General features: G+C 37.6%; 1 protein-coding gene across 2 annotated transcripts in view; it reads left to right on the top strand.

Moving 5' to 3' along the window:
- LOC132543794 (SH3 domain-containing kinase-binding protein 1-like) overlaps positions 1-22,029 on the top strand; it is a 63,387-nt gene extending 41,358 nt beyond the window's left edge. Inside the window, exons 9-15 of one of the 2 annotated variants that reach the window (XM_060207319.1) lie at positions 3,338-3,491; positions 5,660-5,836; positions 8,115-8,218; positions 11,325-11,357; positions 16,384-16,473; positions 16,693-16,747; positions 16,937-22,029. In XM_060207319.1, the coding sequence (XP_060063302.1) occupies positions 3,338-3,491; positions 5,660-5,836; positions 8,115-8,218; positions 11,325-11,357; positions 16,384-16,473; positions 16,693-16,747; positions 16,937-17,199 (876 nt within the window). In that variant the 3' untranslated portion in view covers positions 17,200-22,029. The remainder of the gene's footprint in view (positions 1-3,337; positions 3,492-5,659; positions 5,837-8,114; positions 8,219-11,324; positions 11,358-16,383; positions 16,474-16,692; positions 16,748-16,936) is intronic. The other variant, XM_060207320.1, reaches the window with a different exon arrangement.
- Positions 22,030-22,303: the final 274 nt, after the last annotated feature.

The raw sequence follows: 22,303 nt of genomic DNA, 5'->3' as shown, positions 1-22,303 counted from the left end.
CTTTATACAGGTTTGTCAGTGTTCACTTTATACAGGTTTTTAGGTGTTCACTTTATACAGGTTTGTCAGTGTTCACTTTATACAGGTTTGTAGGTGTTCACTTTATACAGGTTTGTAAGTGTTCACTTTAAACAGGTTTGTTTGTAGGTGTTCACTTTAGACAGGTTTGTAGGTGTTCACTTTAAACACTTTACACAGGTTTGTAGGTGTTCACTTTATACAGGTTTGTAGGTGTTCACTTTGCACAGGTTTGTCAGTGGTCACTTTACACAGGTTTGTAGGTGTTCACTTTATACAGGTTTGTCAGTGTTTACTTTACACAGGTTTGTCAGTGTTCACTTTATACAGGTTTGTCAGTGTTCACTTTATACAGGTTTGTCAGTGGTCACTTTATACAGGTTTTAAGGTGGTCACTTTATACAGGTTTGTCAGTGTTCACTTTATACAGGTTTGTCAGTGTTCACTTTACACAGGTTTGTCAGTGTTCACTTTATACAGGTTTGTAGGTGTTCACTTTATACAGGTTTGTAGGTGGTCACTTTACACAGGTTTGTAGGTGTTCACTTTATACAGGTTTGTAGGTGTTCACTTTGCACAGGTTTGTCAGTGTTCACTTTACACAGGTTTGTAGGTGTTCACTTTACACAGGTTTGTCAGTGTTTACTTTACACAGGTTTGTAGGTGGTCACTTTATACAGGTTTGTCAGTGTTCACTTTATACAGGTTTGTAGGTGTTCACTTTATACAGGTTTGTCAGTGTTCACTTTATACAGGTTTGTCAGTGGTCACTTTATACATGTTTGTCAGTGTTCACTTTACACAGGTTTGTAGGTGTTCAGTTTACACAGGTTTGTAGGTGGTCACATTACACAGGTTTGTAGGTGGTCACTTTACACAGGTTTGTAGATGTTCAGTTTACAGTTTTATTTTAAACCAAGTCAGACCTGTCTTTACATTACACAGGTTCACATGAACAGGTCAGACAGCTTTAGATATTTTCCCCGTCCCTGTAAAGGTTTTCTGAGAATGACTGCTGTGTTATGATATATTATGTTGTTGTGCATGTGACACCTATACATAACAAACGTGTTTCAATGCATGCTATATGTACGTAGATGGATTAGCAGCAACCTTAATTGTTTGTGTTTTTGTACACACTTTATTTTGGTCATCAATTTAGAGTTTTACAAGCCTGTACATTAGTGGAAAGATTGAAAATGTGGCAATGTTATATGTTAATGATCAGCTACATGTTCGTTTTATTTTGAATTAAAATCTGGCATCCAGTTCTACACTTTATTCTACATGTCTTGACAAATGAAAATCAAAGAGTTATTATCCTTGAATACATTCTAACTGGAGATAGGGACCGTCACTGTTCATTTCTTTCCTTGGAATACACATTCTAACTTTATATGTAGTTGTAAACTTTTACCTTGTTCCCATTATTGTGTTTAGAAGAGAAAGAGTTTGAAGTGGATTAGATTATCCAAGTAATGTTTTAGCCTGTGTGTGCACACATTGTATTAAGGATGTGTCCTGCATCAGTCTGCCCTACATTTAACTGTATATAAACAGTAGGTATACCAGCTAATTGCTTGGGGCTAATTGTGTCCTCAGGACACATGCGTATGTGTAGCTGTATGTAAGGGGAGTGACATTCACTGGATCTCTAACTAGTCAATACTCCAGAAGGAAAATGGGAGCGGAATGATTCGGGAGTTAATCGGGACAATTCCTGGTGAGATGTGAAGGAAGTATTAGATAAAGGGAAATAGAACACCATTGTTTACAGTCATGATGTGCCACATCATTGCTGGATGGTCAGGATTTTGTAGCAGTATAACTTTGAATCATTAAGAACTGGGTTGAGAACTTTAAACCAGATCAGCATACATATTTGAATTAACTCAATTTTGAAGACATGTTCAGTAGAGAAAAAAAATTCCTGTGATGAATGAATACAAGCAGAAATACACAGAAGTCATTTGACATTTGTGTTTAGAGGGCTATGTGTAGTGTGTAAAGCTGTGATGACACCTTAGGTGGGGGAAGCATGGACGTAAAGATAGTCATTAATGCCACAATGTGATGAGGACATAACAGACAGCAGTGTGAGGAATTCCTTCTACCATAAACAGCGTAGTCTGAATTATTCCATATCTCGTGCCAGCCAGAATTATTCCATATCTCGTGCCAGCCAGAATTATTCCATATCTCGTGCCAGCCAGAATTATTCCATATCTCGTGCCAGCCAGAACTATTCCATATCTCTTGCCAGCCAGAACTATTCCATATCTCGTGCCAGCCAGAACTATTCTTCTTGTACCAGCCAGAACTATTCTTCTTGTACCAGCCAGAACTATTCTTCTTGTACCAGAATTAGCATTGCTGGTGGTCTTGAATCAGTTGGGATACTGTGGCACATTAAGGATCTTTCTTGCCTATTTTTACCAACACTACAGAATAGACTGCATAAAAAGGAGAATTCAACCCATGTGAAATAGTTCTGTGTAACTTTGTAGGAATTTTTGTGGAGTTAGAAATGCACTGACTCCTGTAAATTGCTCATCCAACACAATGTTGTCCTCCAAAAAATCCAGTCCATCGCCTCTCCTGCCGGTTGTACCTCTTATCGTCTTCCTTACTTCTATATCTACTAGTTCAAATTACATCATATTATTTTTGTTTTGGCATTGATTTTTCAAATTTCTAATTTAAAAAAAAAAAATGTTTGGAACAAAGTGATGGGAAAGGAATTTAGTTTAATCCTGGTTATTATTTTCTTTACTTACATCAGGCTATGTCATTGAATCTGAGCAGCAATAGGCAGGATCATGTGTCAAGAAAACATCTGTACAGTGATTAGGAATCAATGCAAAGTCGACTAACTTCATTAGTCATATAATAAAGTTTTATGTTTAAATAATACCTAACAATAAGATTTCTGTAATAATAGTGGATTTTCATGATCACCATGAATGAGATCCTTGTGTGATTGACATTACTGAATACTATACCTCTTCAGACACATACTCTGCCTCCTGCCTGATAGAGTCTGCTAATGGTTGTGAGCTGTCTGTAAGATTATAATGTATACCGGTAATCTGTCAGATCTGAACAGATCCACACAATATTAAAATATCTGTTTAGATCTGTCCATTCTTCCTAGTAGAAAAGATCAACGTTAGGTAAAGCAGAATGGGTGATCCATGTCTTTGTGTAGAATTGCTTGTGGCCTTGACCCTATTCTCCTGAGTTTGTGTTTTTGACCCTGAAAAACTATGAACATGACCTTATAGTATCCAAGGTGACAATGACTTTGCTTGTGTTATAGCCACGTCCCAAGAAGCCCCCACCACCAGGATCCAACAAACAGCCACCAAAACTTCCAGAGAAGGCACCTGTGTCTGATGCTGCCAAACATGACAAACATGATAAGCCCCTCCCACCAGAGCCTGTCTCTACAGAGAAGATGAAGAAAAAGGAGGGTAAGTACCGCATCACATGAGACATCAGTCTCACCAGAGTCTACCTCTACAGAGGAGACTAAGAAAATGGAGGGTAAGTACCCCATCACAAGACACATCAGTCTCACCAGAGTCTACCTCTACAGAGGAGACTAAGAAAAAGGAGGGTAAGTACCCCATCACAAGACACATCAGTCTCACCAGAGTCTACCTCTACAGAGGAGACTAAGAAAAAGGAGGGTAAGTACCCCATCACAAGACACATTAGTCTCACCAGAGTCTACCTCTACAGAGGAGACTAAGAAAAAGGAGGGTAAGTACCCATCACAAGACACATTAGTCTCACCACTACCTGTACAGAGGAGACTAAGAAAAAGGAGGGTAAGTACCCCATCACAAGACACATTAGTCTCACCAGAGTCTACCTCTACAGAGGAGACTAAGAAAAAGGAGGGTAAGTACCCCATCACAAGACACATTAGTCTCACCAGAGTCTACCTGTACAGAGGAGACTAAGAAAAAGGAAGGTAAGTACCCCATCACAAGACACATTAGTCTCACCAGAGTCTACCTGTACAGAGGAGACTAAGAAAAAGGAAGGTAAGTACCCCATCACAAGACACATTAGTCTCACCAGAGTCTACCTGTACAGAGGAGACTAAGAAAAAGGAAGGTAAGTATCCCATCACAAGACACATTAGTCTCACCAGAGTCTACCTGTACAGAGGAGACTAAGAAAAAGGAGGGTAAGTACCCCATCACAAGACACATTAGTCTCACCAGAGTCTACCTCTACAGAGGAGACTAAGAAAAAGGAGGGTAAGTACCCCATCACAAGACACATTAGTCTCACCAGAGTCTACCTGTCTACCTCTACAGAGGAGACTAAGAAAAAGGAGGGTAAGTACCCCATCACAAGACACATTAGTCTCACCAGAGTCTACCTGTACAGAGGAGACTAAGAAAAAGGAAGGTAAATGCATCAGATCTATGTACCAGGTAATGTTAAAAGCAAGAACATAACTTACAAAAGGAATAGGTTCAATGGCTAGAATAATCCACCTATACAAAATGAGTTGATTCCATGCTGACAGTTTGAAACAATGGGATATGTAGGGCTACAACAATTACCCACCTTCCATGTAATGTCCGCGGGTAAAAAATGCAAATTGAAGCTGCCGATTTCATTTCACGTACGCTAATGTCGTAATGGCCGAGAGCATGTCGCATTGTGTATAACATACAGGTACCATTCAAGAATTCACTTAATTGTTTATAACAACAGTTATTCTCCATACTGGCACAGTAAGCTTACCAGTATGACAAGTCCTCATTTCGATAAGTGGTGTTTTGATAAGGGTTAGCCCAGCAGTGTTATAAACAGCTTGGGTCGTCTCCTCACCTCGAGTGTGAGTGAGTGACAGCGTGTGATTAGCCAATTAACGATAACTATACAGTAACATGACCCACCCATGACCCACGGCGCCACTGACCCTACTGACACACCATCAGACGACGAGAACGCCATTTATTACAACGACCAGACAGAGGAAGACAACTTCAATGCCGAGGAGTTCTTCCACAGTGACGACGACGACGACTTCTGGAGTTTCGAGAAACGCGATTAAAACGGCCTGCTATGTATTAAGACTTTCTGATAAACGATTCATAATCAATAAAACGTCTGATTATTTATTTTATTCTTGTACATGTTATATATTGTTATTTTGTAAATAAAATGTAGAATGAAAATGTTGTGTTATTTTGTATATGCTCATGGGTATGCTTTTTCAATGGGGAAAGGGGAATAACTCTAACTTTATTCATGTGACAAAGTCAAACAAAATGGCTTCCTATTACGAAGGACGACACAATACGAACCTGTAACGAGAAAATGGAAGGAATTAACCATGGAAACTATAATAAATAATCATAAATTATCATGTTTGGTTGAGGAAACATCATAGAAAAAACCATAGAACGATAATATCAGGTATGCTTGGCTTTTAAGAACACAATTCAAGGAGATATGATATGAATTGTCGGAAGGAAAAAAGTGTCATTTCCTCTATATCTCTGTAATGTCCACACCCCCTTTTTTGGATTGATTTTCGGTGAAAAAAAGTGCGGACATTACATGGGTTTTTACGGTAACAAGATATATAGGAAGTAAATGGTTTATGTTACAGACCAGACAGATAAACACCATCCTCATGCTCTACCTGGCAAAAAACCCAGTGTACCACCTCCTGTCGGCAGAAAGCCCATACAGTCGAAACCTGCAGAACCGAAACCTCAGATTCCTGTACAGAAAGATGAGCCAAAAGTTACACATACAAAGGAGGAAAAGAAAGAGACATCTGGTGGTAAGATTTTTACAGAAATGAAAGACATATGAAGACATAAATATAATACTCTCACTTACAAGCAATGAAATGGACAAATTTGAATGTGAAACCTGTAACTGATGGTAAGGTCTTCCTGGATTTATCTGTTTGTCTGAAGTAGATTAATATTGTTAAAGTCATTGAAACCTCATCCTCTAGCATACTGGAACAGCTGTAGTACTCCTCATCCTCTAGTATGCCGGAAGAGCTGTAGTACTCCTCATCCTCTAGTATACTGGCACAGCTGTAGTACTCCTCATCCTCTAGTATACTGGAACAGCTGTAGTACTCCCCATCCTCTAGTATACTGGCACAGCTGTAGTACTCCTCATCCTCTAGTATACTGGAACAGCTGTGGTACTCCTCATCCTCTAGTATGCCGGAACAGCTGTAGTACTCCTCATCCTCTAGTATACTGGCACAGCTGTAGTACTCCTCATCCTCTAGTATACCGGAACAGCTGTAGTACCCCTCATCCTCTAGTATACCGGAACAGCTGTGGTACTCCTCATCCTCTAGTATACTCTACCGGAACAGCTGTGGTACTCCCTCATCCTCTAGTATACCGGAACAGCTGTGGTACTCCTCATCCTCTAGTATACCGGAACAGCTGTGGTACTCCTCATCCTCTAGTATACTGGAACAGCTGTGGTACTCCTCATCCTCTAGTATACCGGAACAGCTGTGGTACTCCTCATCCTCTAGTATACCGGAACAGCTGTGGTACTCCTCATCCTCTAGTATACCGGAACAGCTGTAGTACTCCTCATCCTCTAGTATACCGGAACAGCTGTAGTACTCCTCATCCTCTAGTATACCGGAACAGCTGTGGTACTCCTCATCCTCTAGTATACTGAAGCAGTGGTACTCCTCATCCTCTAGTATACCGGAACAGCTGTAGTACCCCTCATCCTCTAGTATACCGGAACAGCTGTGGTACCCCTCATCCTCTAGTATACCGGAACAGCTGTGGTACCCCTCATCCTCTAGTATACCGGAACAGCTGTGGTACCCCTCATCCTCTAGTATACCGGAACAGCTGTGGTACCCCTCATCCTCTAGTATACCGGAACAGCTGTGGTACCCCTCATCCTCTAGTATACCGCTGTGGTACCCCTCATCCTCTAGTATACCGGAACAGCTGTGGTACCCCTCATCCTCTAGTATACCGGAACAGCTGTGGTACCCCTCATCCTCTAGTATACCGGAACAGCTGTGGTACCCCTCATCCTCTAGTATACCGGAACAGCTGTGGTACCCCTCATCCTCTAGTATACCGGAACAGCTGTGGTACCCCTCATCCTCTAGTATACCGGAACAGCTGTGGTACCCCTCATCCTCTAGTATACCGGAACAGCTGTGGTACCCCTCATCCTCTAGTATACCGGTAGAGCTGTGTTAAGCCTCCTCCTCTAGTATACCGGAACAGCTGTGGTACCCCTCATCCTCTAGTATACCGGAACAGCTGTGGTACCCCTCATCCTCTAGTATACCGGAACAGCTGTGGTACCCCTCATCCTCTAGTATACCGGAATCAGCTGAACAGCTGTGGTACCCCTCATCCTCTAGTATACCGGAACAGCTGTGGTACCCCTCATCCTCTAGTATACCGGAACAGCTGTGGTACCCCTCATCCTCTAGTATACCGGAACAGCTGTGGTACCCCTCATCCTCTAGTATACCGGAACAGCTGTGGTACTCCTCATCCTCTAGTATACCGGAACAGCTGTGGTACCCCTCATCCTCTAGTATACCGGAACAGCTGTGGTACTCCTCATCCTCTAGTATACTGGAACAGCTGTGGTACTCCTCATCCTCTAGTATACCGGAACAGCTGTGGTACCCCTCATCCTCTAGTATACCGGAACAGCTGTGGTACCCCTCATCCTCTAGTATACCGGAACAGCTGTGGTACTCCTCATCCTCTAGTATACTGAAGCAGTGGTACTCCTCATCCTCTAGTATACTGAAGCAGTGGTACTCCTCATCCTCTAGTATACCGGAACAGCTGTGGTACTCCTCATCCTCTAGTATACCGGAACAGCTGTGGTACTCCTCATCCTCTAGTATACCGGAACAGCTGTGGTACTCCTCATCCTCTAGTATACTGAAGCAGTGGTACTCCTCATCCTCTAGTATACCGGAACAGCTGTAGTACTCCTCATCCTCTAGTATACTGAAGCAGTGGTAGTTATCTTCATTGTGACATTTGTAAATACTGATATTTTTAATTCTATATACTTTTGCTCTATTTTAGACACATTTGATAATGTGCAGACCTCAGACAGATTGACTCACATAACTACCACTCGAGCGAAAGGTCCCAGCAAGCGACCCCCATCACAAGTAATGTTCCACAATGTGAGTCCCCGAACCCTAACTGTCGCTAAGCCTTACATCTGGACCAGTTGTCTCAAAGCTTGTCAATAACATTTACAATGTTGGAAAATTTTGGGTACAGGTATTTCTCAAAATTATACATTAGAAATGTGAAAAGGTTTAATTTCCTAAATTTGCGACATTTTCAAAAAGAAAACAAAAAGAAAGCAATAGGACAAATTGATCCTGAGTATGAACTATAAGTAAGTATGGCTATTGTCATGCTTTGATTTAAATGGCTGGTCCTGGATTTTGTCTCTTTTGTGCCATATTCTTCGTACATCAAGAAATTAGAGATTCTCCTTGTGACGTTGAAAACTGTTTATAAACATATTTCATTGAAATTTTGTATGTGGACTCACAAGTGATCTCCATTTTCTGGTACAGAAGTGATGCCAGTTTGTTTATATATGTCTGTGGTGTTTGTGACTGTATCATTATGATGTCATGTCTTATATGTTAGGAAGTGAATCATCTCATCATTTTGTGTTTTTGCTGACGTGAGAGATCTTCTTCACTCCTCCAATATTTCAAGAATGGTGTTGAATTTTTCCTTAACTGACCTGAAGGCTCCCACAGTGTTGATACCAGTATAAACTGTTAGACTGAGGTATCAAACACCTACATCATATGAGACTTTGCTGTGATACTGTACAATTTTTTAATCTTTTTTGTCTAGCTTGGGAGAAGGAATTAGAGAAAATGGTATACATCCAGTGTATTGACTATGAGGTGAAATGAGGGACTAGAACGGAAACTGTTTCCTTCTCAAATTATGATAATGTTGAATTTTTTTTTTTTTTTTTTTGTGATTCATGTTTTCATGGTATTACCAACAATGGAAGCAAGAGGGTGTGACTGTACCATCTATTTGATTCAAGCTATAGGTAATACAGATTCATGGCTCGCAAGAAATAGATCAGGATTTTCTTAATAAATATTAAAATCATGATAACTGTTTCCCCGTCTTTGATTTTACTCTCAAAAACAGTATACCTTGACAGTAGGAGTGGCAGCATTTATTTATGAATCAAAGCAGTTAAGCACCATGTAGATGGAGTTAAATGAAACATATTCTACTTCTTCTGAAATGCCATGAATTTTTCTTTTTTTCATGAATTTTCCCCGTCTTTGATTTTACTCTCAAAAACAGTATACCTTGACAGTAGGAGTGGCAGCATTTATTTATGAATCAAAGCAATTAAGCACCATGTAGATGGAGTTAAATGAAACATATTCTACTTCTTCTGAAATGCCATGAATTTTTCTTTTTTTCATGAATTTTCAGGGACTATCTCAGATTACCATGGCCTTCACTTAAACATCACCCTGTGTATGTCCATGCTCCATTGTAACAATAGAGTCATGTTTTCATTCTGATTTCACTTCTGATGTATTATCACTTGGTGTATAATGAGTGATGTACAGGTTTTAACTCACACTCCACACTAATATACTTCTGTTGTGTTTACATGCACTCTGCTTTCTAACCGAAGGGGACACGTATTATACACTCACACACCTAATATAGTTAGAAGAGGTTGTTTTGGATGTACTGGCTATTTAGCATGAATAAATCAGATTTTTTAAATCTGTTAGCTGAGAAATATATTATTTGTTTTTAAATATACTGTAATGAAAACAATGTTTTTTCTGTGACCATTTGGCTTTCATAGTAGTCCTGATTTCTTGAAGTTTGATATCAATTAAGCACAGACTTTTAGAAACAATTTAATATATAAAAAAAAATTTGTCAAGCTCTTTCATTAACATCATGACTTGCTTTTCATATTGTAATAGTTTTAAAAGATACCAGATCATGTTTTTTAGAGACTAGAAGAGACAGTGAATGTATTTTTTAGAATTTCGGTATCCAACTAGGGATCAACATTCCATATCAACATTTTCACTTCAGTTTTTGGGAAAAAAATCATTGAACATCAACAAGCACTTTTTGACAACATCATCTCGTGTATGAAATATTTGGATTTAGAGTACTTCTTTGTTAAATATTAAACATAATTTTCTCTTTCCTCATGCAGAAAAGAAACTAGTGAGAGCATGTTGTGAGGTTTTTAAAATTACTATGTTCAGATATACTGTAATTACTTAATTAAGCCAAATCTGGCCAGATCTTGTGAAATCTGACAACTCAGATTATAATAAATAAAAACAATCACAAAATGAAAGTAGAAGTAACAGGAAATGGGTCATCAAGCAAAGAGATCCACTCCAGGAGACATAGGTGACATGGTGCAATATAATTAAGCAGGTTTTGATTCCCTTCACATTCCCTATAAAAACAAAAATAGATATGTTAAGGCACATATAACTCCATCATTTTCACTTTGACATCAAATTTTGTTTAAAGATAGCAAAGGTTTTTACACGATGAGACTGAAGAGTAGATTTGAGAATTGAGGTCCTAGATTGATTGATATTGTTATGTGTATCAGAATGTGTTGTAGTATATGTCCACATGACCTAATGCTGTCATGTGGCATTAATTAAAACATCAAAAATTGTTAATTTTTCTGAAATTTGCCAAATTATGTGAATAATTTGTTGTTATCAGTGTTACTATGTAGTAGACTTACTGTTGATTTATTGCTTTAAGGGTGCTCATTTCTTCAGTAGTCTAGTCTTTCAATATTAAATGTGTTGTTACATTGTTTTCATCAAAACAAAACAAAAGAAAGAATGTGCAATTTTGTGACCTGGAATTGATTACCAGCACAAGCACTTAATGTTTTATCCTCTTATAAATGACAAATTTACAGAGTATAAATCTAAAACCATACATCATATAAATCTGAGACATTTACTGAATTCTAAACTCAATCTGTTTATAGACAAAATAAGTAAACATTGCTATTTGAAGACAACAGAAATCTATTGAGGTTCCAAATCAACTATTACTGTACTTACTCAAATTGCTTAGCAGAAAAAAAAGTCTTCGTTGATTTAAGATTCAGTGAAGTGCAGTACAAGTTCATGGGTAGATAACTCCAGACCTGAGAACCCTTAAACATTGATGGTTTGCGTTGTGTAATATGTAGTGCATGACTGTATTTTTCTTTGGTTGCAGAAGCATAAAAACCAAATGCGTGTTGTTCAGCAGGTATTGCTAATATGTTTTGGTTGCTAGGCTAAGTGTCTTATACAAACGTCATTCTGCCAACTACACTATACTGGATATATCATTAGACTAACTACCTGGCACAAACAACTTGTCCTTTTGTCATTCTAAACAAGTTAATTGAAATATGTTATACACATTTACTACCTTCAGATTGATAAATAAAGATATATGTTACTCTTTGACTTTAATAAACAGAAATAAAAACATTACAGTTCAAACTTTTAGACTTTAATGAGTATACATAAAAATATATGATAGGCAAAACTTGTAGACATTTATATAATCTGGTCTGATTGTAATGTGATACTATATATAAAATTAAATCTGGCTGGCTTGAATGTCTTACTATATATAGAATTAATTCTGGCTGGCTGGAATGTCTTACTATATATAGAATTAAATCTGGCTGGCTGGAATGTCTTACTTTATATAGAATTAATTCTGGCTGGCTGGAATGTCTTACTATATATAGAATTAATTCTGGCTGGCTGGAATGTCTTACTATATATAGAATTAAATCTGGCTGGCTGGAATGTCTTACTATATATAGAATTAAATCTGGCTGGCTGGAATGTCTTACTATATATAGAGGCTGGCTGGAATGTCTTACTATATATAGAATTAAATCTGGCTGGCTGGAATGTCTTACTATATATAGAATTAAATCTGGCTGGCTGGAATGTCTTACTTTATATAGAATTAAGTCTCTCTCGAAATTCAAGGAACAGAGGAAAACATTTTCGACTCATCCAAATTTCAACTAAAAAGAAGTGTATAAATAAGGTTGAAGATATCAGTTTCCCTGAAGTTTATTATGGTTGAACAAAGCAGAGCTACGATAGAACGCAAAAGTAGTAGTTCTATGTTATTTGAAATGGCAATAAATAAACAAAGAATTTATTTCCACTTTCTCCTTTTATTGGTTGTTCATCAAAAGTCCTTAAAAAAATTTTTAGGAAAATGTTTGTACCAAAAGTTGTGTCCATCCAGTACAGTGAGTTGGCCTTCATTCTGCTTCAATGCTTGGTGCTACTGCCTTCATACTTTCTTTGTGGGTATGGCACTTCCTTACCAGATAGTACCATACTACTGTAAATTGGGAAATTTTAGTTGCAGCTTAATTTTTCTGCTAATTTTGCTAACTACACTTAAACTTCACTGTAAACACTATCTGGTCCTGTTGTCCATTTTACACCTTGATAACTAGGTCTCACACCCTTAACCTATGCAAATCTAATATTTTTGTGTTTTAAACTGTGGCCAGTACATTTCACATGTAGAGTTGGTTATTACCTTAAAATAATGTCCTTTTGGAAATATTTGAAAAAAAACGTACATGTCTTTGACTCTGGAATGGTTGAGGGAATTCTGGAAGACTATGTACAAACGAAGACTGCAATTATAAATTAATTTGAAAAAGTGTTGAATTTTCAATATATATATTTTCAACATATTTCACATTAGACAGGAAAAGATATGATTTCACCCGATAGAAATACCTGAAAGCAAAAATTAAATATTTGATATGATTGTTTTCTGAAAATCCACACAGACTTCATGACCAGCAAAAATTAGACATACAAAATTTAAATTATTCTGCAAAAATAACACCATACAAAAATATTTCCAATTTACAGTACTTCTGAGATTACAAAGTAAGCAACCTTTAATTCTACTTCAATGCTTGATGGTACTATACTGCTTCCAATGGACCACCTCTATGGGTATGACATGATAAAGAAATAGTGCCAGATTAATTGTGAGATCAAATTACAAAGTATTGTATATGTGTTAACAGTCTTACAACTGGTGTTTATAGAGACCAGATTGACAGGTTAATCACAATGGAGCCGATGTAGTGATAGAATTGTCAGAAGGAAATTGTGTAAATATTGTTCTAAAGGGGTTATAGTCGAGATTAAACAATGCTTTCTGTCTAAACTGTACCAGTATCATATGTCAAATTTGTTATTGACATCGCTTCCTTTCAATAATCTAATCTTTACATCTTCATTTCCTCCAATTGTTAATTGCAGTCCTGCTGTTTTATCAAAACTCAACCAAACCTAGTCTAATCTCAAATCTTTTATTTCCTCAAAACTAACCATTAACTACAGTCTAATCTCAAATCTTTTATTTCCTCAAAACTAACCCTAGAGTCTATTTTCAGATCTTTTATTTTCTCAAAACTAACCCCATACCAGAGACTTACAGACACACCTTATGTTTGTTTATAAGAATTCTGATGTCTTGGGACATTTCTGATCAAACTCTTCTCATTCTCAAATTCTCTTATGAGGAAATAGTAACAGAATGTATGGAGTAAATATTAGTGTATAAACTTGTATATACCAGCAGTTATTTAGCAATGTTACATTCAACAGGTGCTTTATCAATTAAACTATGAATGTAGAACAGAATCTAGGTCAGAATGAGAGGAGTGTCCAGCATAGCACATATGTATATTAACAAAATATATCTTTTCTTTCATTAGCCTATGTGTTTCATCTGTTGTCCTGCGCTGTCTGCTGTCCGTTAACTTTCCATTCAAATGACTTCTTCTCAATTACCAAAGGGCCCATAGTGCTGATATTAGGCCTGTAGCATGCATGGATGAAGGGCTACCAACTTTGTCAAAATGAATGACTTTGACCAACTTTCAAGGTCACAGAGATCAATCTAATGAAATCTTCAAACAACTTCTTCTCAATAACAAAAAGGCCTAGGGTGCTGATATTGGGCCTGTATGATGCTGGGTTAGAGGGCTACCAAGTTTCTTAATATGATTAACCTTGACCCCCTTTCAAGGTCTCAAGGGTCAAATGTGTTGAAATATTTAAACAACTTTTTCACAATAACCAAAAGGCCCTGATAATCAACCCGTAGCATGCTGGGATGAAGGGCTACCAATTTTGTTCATTTGATTGACTTAAGGTCACAGGGATCAAATGTGTTAAAAGTTTCTTTTCAAAAATGTCCAAGCTGTTGATATTGGTTCTTTAATATAAGTGGATGATAGGCAACTGATTTGTTCAAATAATTGACCTTGACATATATTCAAGATTTCTTGGGTTAATTGAGTTAAAATCTTTAAATATATTTTTCAGCCAGTAATTGGTTCACAGTAATGGCATTTGTGTAGTAGTATGTATGAAGAATATGATTTCGGGTTTGAAGAAAATGTGTTTATGAACCAATAATGTCTCCTTTGTAAGCTGTAAAGTAATTGAGCAATTTATTTTAAGCCTATTTGTCCCCTTTTATATATAGGTTTTTATAGTCAGATGACTGTTAAGGCCTGTGTGCCTCTTGTTTATAGTTGAATAGAATAGATGTAGATGATCTAGAAACATTCTTTGAAATAACTATTTACTATTATTATTAGTAACTTATTACTATACCCCTGTGTAGGTGAGATTACTGTACCCCTGTGAGATTACTATACCCCTGTGTAGGTGAGATTACTGTACCCCTGTGAGATTACTATACCCCTGTGTAGGTGAGATTACTGTACCCCTGTGAGATTACTATACCCCTGTATAGGTGAGATAACAATACCCCTGTGAAATTACTATACCCCTGTGTAGGTGAGATTACTGTACCCCTGTGTAAGTGAGATTACTGTACCCTTGTGTAGGTGAGATTACTATACTCCTGTGTAGGTGAGATTACTATACCCCTGTGTAGGTGAGATTACTATTCCTGTGTATGTGAGATTACTATACCCCTGTATAGGTGAGATTACTGTACCCGTGTGTAGGTGAGATTACTATACCCCTTTGTAGGTGAGATTACTATACCCCTGGGAGATTACTATACCCTTGTGTAGGTGAGATTACTGTACCCTTGTATAGGTGAGATTACTATACTCCTGTGTAGGTGAGATTACTATACCCTTGTGTAGGTGAGATTATTATACCCGTGTAGGTGAGATTACTATACCCCAGTGTAGGTGAGATTACTCTACCCCTGAGGTGAGATTACTCTACCCCTGAGGTGAGATTACTCTACCCTTGTGTAGGTGAGATTACTATACCCTTGTGTAGCTGAGATTACTGTACCCTTGTAAAGGTGAGATTACTATACCCCAGTGTAGGTGAGATTACTATACCCCTGTATAGGTGAGATTACTATACTCCTGTGTATGTGAGATTACTCTACCCCTGTGTAGGTGAGACTACTATACACCGATGTAGGTGAGATTACTATACCCCTTTGTAGGTGAGATTACTATACCCCTGGGAGATTACTATACCCTTGTGTAGGTGAGATTACTGTACCCTTGTATAGGTGAGATTACTATACTCCTGTGTAGGTGAGATTACTATACCCTTGTGTAGGTGAGATTATTATACCGGTGTAGGTGAGATTACTATACCCCAGTGTAGGTGAGATTACTCTACCCCTGAGGTGAGATTACTCTACCCTTGTGTAGCTGAGATTACTGTACCCTTGTAAAGGTGAGATTACTATACCCCTGTATAGGTGAGATTACTATACTCCTGTGTATGTGAGATTACTCTACCCCTGTGTAGGTGAGACTACTATACACCGATGTAGGTGAGATTACTATACCCCTGTGTAGGTGAGATTACTATACCCCTGTGTAGGTGAGATTACTATACTCCTGTGTAAGTGAGATTACTATACCCCTGTCAAGGTGAGATTACTATACTCCTGTGTAAGTGAGATTACTATACCCCTGTGTAGGTGAGATCACTTTACCCCTGTGTAGGTGAGATTACTATACCCGTGTAGGTGAGATTACTATACTCCTGTGTAGGTGAGATTACTATACCCGTGTAGGTGAGATTACTATACCCCTGTGTAGGTGAGATTACTATTCCTGTGTATTTGAGATTACTATACCCCTGTGAGATTACTATACTCCTGTGTAGGTGAGAATACTATACTCCTGTGTAGGTGAGATTACTATAACCCATGTGTATGTGAGATTACTATAACCCTCGTGTAAGTGTACATAAAGGTATATATTTATTTATAGGATGACTCAAATGTAAATGGTGATATACCGTCGATAAAGGAAGTGAAGGAGCCCCCAAAACGTCCCGTATCCACACACAGTAAGGAGGAGGTAAAACATTTTGTAGTTCATGATAATTTAAATCAGATAATTAGACATAGGTGATATAATAAATTCACCACCATTAAATGTACACTATCTTCAAACATTTACACGAGATGTTAGTTAATTGTAGCTTAATTCTAAAGTGATCAGAAATGAAGATAGCTGATGGCTACATATCTTTTAGAGCTGAAGGACAGGTATGCTACATCATGTTTTATTTTCCAGTCTCCACCTGCCAAGCCCCAGCATGCCCCTGCTAGACCACCAGAGCCCAACCCAGGTTTGTGATGCTTAATATTCACTTGATCTCAATTTTCTTTTGTCTATCTCAAGAAATCATAGAATTTTTCTGAAGCAAGGCTAAAATGTCATTCATCTAAATAGCCTGAAGTTAAAGTGGGTATCAAGAGTAATTATAACTAATTCACTTCTGTGTTTCATGTTGATACTTATAAACACCTGTTTTCAGGCAATGCTATGCTACTGTCTGCCATAGAAGAACTCAAGAAGGAAATACGAGAGTTACGAGCAACATGTGTATCTAAATCAGCTATGGAGGACTTGCGTAGTGAAAATGAAAAGTTACGAATGGAATTTGAGCACATCCGAAGTAAACAGTCACGACAAATAAAAGACTTGATGGCAGAAGTGGACGAGGAGAAGAAAATCCGATTAAACACACAAGTGGAGATTGAACGAATCCGCAAACTTCTCACCGAGTCACACGTGTGATTTTAGCCTGTGTTCTATTTACTTTCTCAGGAGCATGCAAGGTGTGCGGGTTGATCACAGTGCTATACATGGTCTTACACAAGTCTGACCCGGTCTCTGAAATTGAATTTTGTACACGATATGTAAGGCTGTTATGTTGCTGAATTTCTATTGTTGGTGCAGCAGTAATGAACTGCATCTGATGAGACAGTGAGTTTGTGTGTAAAACATATATAGAAATGTTGAATTCTCATCTAGAACTGTAAAGTGAGCAGCTCTCACCCACATGTATGTGAGAGAAGTTGTGAGGGTATACGTGTAAGTATGGTGATAAGACATGGGCAACAATCAGATCTATTTAGATGAGGTTGTAAGAGAAAGTGCTGAAACAAAGGGGTTTAAAATGTTACTGTTGAGTATGTAGGTAGAAATGTTGATGTTGTACTGAAGCACAAAACCACAGGAATCGGTTACCTCAGGGCAGTAGGTTACTGTCAATTGATGACTGACTCATTAGATACAGGAACTGGTTACCTCAGGGCCGTAGGTTACTGTCAATTGATGACTGACTCATTACACACAGGAACTGGTTACCTCAGGGCAGTAGGTTACTGTCAATTGATGACTGACTCATTAGATACAGGAACTGGTTACCTCAGGGCAGTAGGTTACTGTCAATTGATGACTGACTCATTAGATACAGGAACTGGTTACCTCAGGGCCGTAGGTTACTGTCAATTGATGACTGACTCATTAGATACAGGAACTGGTTACCTCAGGGCCGTAGGTTACTGTCAATTGATGACTGACTCATTAGACACAGGAACTGGTTTCTTTGGGGTGATAGGTTTCTGTCGATTTGCAACTGATACATTGAACTACATGAACTGGTTACCGTGGGACTACTGTTAGCCAGTGACTGAGACTAGTGTAGAATTGGAATTGAAATCTAACATTTCTTGTCATTATCACATGACTTTCCAGGCAGACTGGTAGTTGCCAAGAAGGCTGCATTGCTGTATGTTATAGAATATCATAAAAAAGACAGTTTAATACAGAAATATATATATGATATTATTATTGGTTCTGTTAATCATGTATAAAGTGTCCTAGGTGCCCTAATAACAGGCCTTTAAGACAGACTGTCAGGTTAATCGTTGTTATTATACGAACATGAAAGATAGTTGATATCAGTGAACTCTGCTTTACTTTTGACAAATGACACTTATGTACACCACTAACAAATCACCCAGATCTGTTTCAAACTTTGTTCATACTACATGAAAGTTGTAACTTTGGAAATCAGATAAAACTAAATCAAATCTCAAAATCAAAAACTCATAATACTTTGTGTTGATATATAACATTAGGGACTGATTTCTCGAGTTAATCTCTGTCTTGGTTTGGAGGCATTTTCCTTTCTAGGACAATGCCTTAATTGCTAGTGGAGCTAGAGTGAGCTTTTTCAACATACATTCCTAATATCAAGTTCTGTAAGTAGCTTCTAGTTTATATACATTTATAAAACATCAAAAGTTATGAAATATTTTGTATCATAAATTGATATCCTATATATTACTGCTTTCATTTAACTGTGTATGTTCTTCATTAGTTCTATCATTGTAGCCACTGATGTTAGGTTAGCTGTACATAGCTACCGACTTTTTAGCTCAGAAGTTTTAAATAAAGGAAATTTTCTGGACTTTGTAAGCATTGTTTCCACCTGAGATAATCATGCATTATCAGTGGTATTTATGCTCCTTATTTCCAAGTATTAACATACTACAAATAGTGTTGTGATACGCTGCAGATATACCAGTATATTGAAGGTATGAATAGCATTGATTGGATTGTGATACATAGTTTTATACAACACTCATACGTGTGATGCAACACACAAACTTGTGTTGTAACACAAAAACTGGTGATGTGGCACACAACTTGTATTGGAACACACATCCTTGTGATGCGACACACAAACTTGTGCCGTAACACAAAAACTGGTGATGTGGCGCACAAACTTGTTATATGACATCCAAACTTGTTATGTGACATCCAACTTTGTGATGTAACACACATACTTGTGAGTGTATTTAATTGGTATTCACCTCTAACTAAACTGAGAAAATATTGGAAAGAAATACTTTGGAGGTAGATATATTAAATGCAATTATTAATACAATATCGCTCTATAGTTAAATGTATATAATTGTGTATAAACTTCATAGATAGACTTTAGTGATGTGTAAGTATACGGGAGATATTGAGATTATCATGGCCAAGCATCTATTTATCTTATTGTACCAGTAAACAATGTCATATTTCTATTGTACAGGTGGATAGGCTATGTTTGTGTGTGAGGGGGTGGCTAGGTGCGTGCGAGTGTGTGTGTGTGTGCGTGTGTGCATGTTAAGGTGGCTAGGTGATAGGAAGGGTGTGTGTGTGTGGGTGTGAGTGTGTGAGGGTGGCTAGGTGTAAGGATGGGTGTGTGTGTAAGGGTGGCTAAACATAAGGATGGGTGTGTGTGTGTTAGGGTGGCTAGGTGTAAGGATGGATGTGTGTGTGAGGGTGGCTAGGTGTAGGAGGGTGGTTGTGTGTGAGGGTGGCTAGGTGTAAGGATGGGTGTATGTGTGTGTGAGGGTGGATGGGTATGTTCATCGATAGAGAGCTCTTATGATCTGATAAATTAATCCTGGTTCTGTACTGATGTAAATAATAAGATCTGAAAATGTTTGGATGGTGAATAATGGAGGGACTTGGGATTTGTTTTTGGTATACTATTATACTGCAGTTGGCTGTTTAAATCTAAAGGGTGTGATATTGGATTCAATGATATTATGGAACTTGTGTCAAGAATTTCTCAAATTGACATTTTTGTGCTGCTGAAGAGAAAAAGTGTAAAGCAGTCTTGTGTTTTGATAGCAGTAATTGTCAGAGTAGGATTTATAACAAGCATGTATTTTCCTTTGAATTAAAAATACACAGACCATGCAAATACACATTTGGGAAGCCGTATAAGAGTATCTGTTGTCAGCCCGTGTTGGCTTCTCACCAGCATGACTTTCTCAGTAACTTGTGGTAATTATTGAAGTGACTAATTTAGATAGCATGAATGTTTATATCACTGGAACTTCCAGCCGTGTTACATCTTGTACTCACTGTATGTTAAAAGTTATAGTCCAGAAAATGGTGGAACACCACAGAAAACTTGTAGTATTACTTTGTGTAAAAAAAGCATATGTATCATATTTATTATACCTTTTACTAATTTGCTGGCAGAATCTTTTTTTAATATTTAGTACCTACAAAGTTATTATTATTTTTTTTTACCGTATTAGGTAGTATTTCTGGTTACATATCAATTGTACTGCCATATTTTTGCACATGTTAAAATTCCACCTATATATCTATGTCTGTATGAAATGTTTCTAGTAGAGTTTATATTTCTGTGGATCCTGATGTTGGCACCAGGTCTGCATTTCATTGGAATGCAGGAATTTAGTTAACAGTTCACGTTACCTTACCTTACCAGTAAAACAACTCCCATCATTTCTTTCAAAAGAAATGCCTGAGAATACAAATTTCTTGCTTATAGAAATACTTGCATGAGACATATGTTAATCTGGTGTTACACAATACGATCAAATCAATGAAGAGTCATAGACTGTATGTTGTACCTGTAGACATTCGCCTGAAAGGCATGTAAATGTTGAGGTGGGTTTTATTACTGTACAAAATAAGAATGCACCACTATGTTTGTTTTTTTTTCACTGTACGATATAAGGAAGTACCACCATGTTTGTTTTTTTTACTGTACAAAATAAGGATGCACCACCATGTATTTTTAAAGCAAAAAATATGAATTAGACTGCAATATGCAGTATTTTTTGGATTTGCCTGTGAAGAACAGTGTTTAGTGAGCTATGACATGTACAAGAATCAACTCTAGCACTTAACTGCTTGGGTCACAGCTTCAGTAAGAAAACTTCCTCTAAAATTTAGCAAACTATCTACTTATTCAATCTTGTTACTTGGTCTACATATAACTCTTTAAGATTTTCTGATGAGGTAAATATTTGTTGTAACAAATTTATTCGGCGTTCGATACCTGTGCCACGCTAACTTTGGTTCCTGCTATTGTTGCTACTATTTTTGCCTGCTGTTTTGAACACAGTATTACTGCTGGTGCAGGGCACACATAAAGTACATGATGGTGCAGGCATATATTAGTACCACTGAAGGTACAGGGCACACATTAGTACCACTGAGGGTACAGGGCACACATTAGTACCACTGAGGGTACAGGGCACACATTAGTACCACTGAGGGTACAGGGCACACATTAGTACCACTGAGGGTACAGGGCACACATTAGTACTACTGAAGGTGCAGGGCCCTTATTGCTACCACTGAGGGTACAGGACACATACTATAACTATTGATGGTGTTTGTTCTGTGAGTCTGTTTCTATAAACTTCTAGCCTTTCTATTGGAAATCACAATGGGACAGATTTCTCATGGTCACTCATTGGAATTTGTCTTCAAAAATGAAAAAGTGTCCTTAGTTAATTTCAAAATGGGACATTCAACACAAAACCCTGTCTCTAACATGAAAAGAATCCCTTAAAATAATCCTATTTCATAAGGTTTGGATACATGTCGGCGAAAATGCTACATACGTAATAAACAGGAGAGACTCTGTACTATAGTGAACCGCCAAATTATCTGTGTACACTGTTAGGCATCTGTCACATCACTATATTGTGATACCACTTTCATTATATAAATAATTTGTAACATTCCAGCGTATATATAACTGTATATTTCTACATAAAGATTAATATCTTGCCACATCATGTTTTGTTGTTTTTTAAAATCCCTACAATCAAACTAGTGGGAAAGAAGGTCACATGATCTCTCACCAGTTAACAAGCAATATATGCAAATGGGTCCCATGTATCAATCCAAATTCAGTTTCTTAAATGACTTGTGATGCTAACAACAATTGGATCAATGTCCATTTTCTTACTGTTTCTAGACCACATCTAAAGAAACCAGAGATCCCAGAGGGATCTTGCTGCCTACCATTGTTTGATCTTTATTTGATCTTTGTAAGTTAGATCAT

This window comes from Ylistrum balloti, unplaced genomic scaffold (assembly GCF_031769215.1).
Source record: "Ylistrum balloti isolate Yb309-2 unplaced genomic scaffold, AGI_CSIRO_Ybal_v1 Utg369764, whole genome shotgun sequence".
NCBI classification, from domain to species: domain Eukaryota; kingdom Metazoa; phylum Mollusca; class Bivalvia; order Pectinida; family Pectinidae; genus Ylistrum; species Ylistrum balloti.
The sequence above is the reverse complement of the archived record's forward strand: the minus strand, read 5'-3'. Positions and strand labels throughout refer to the sequence as shown.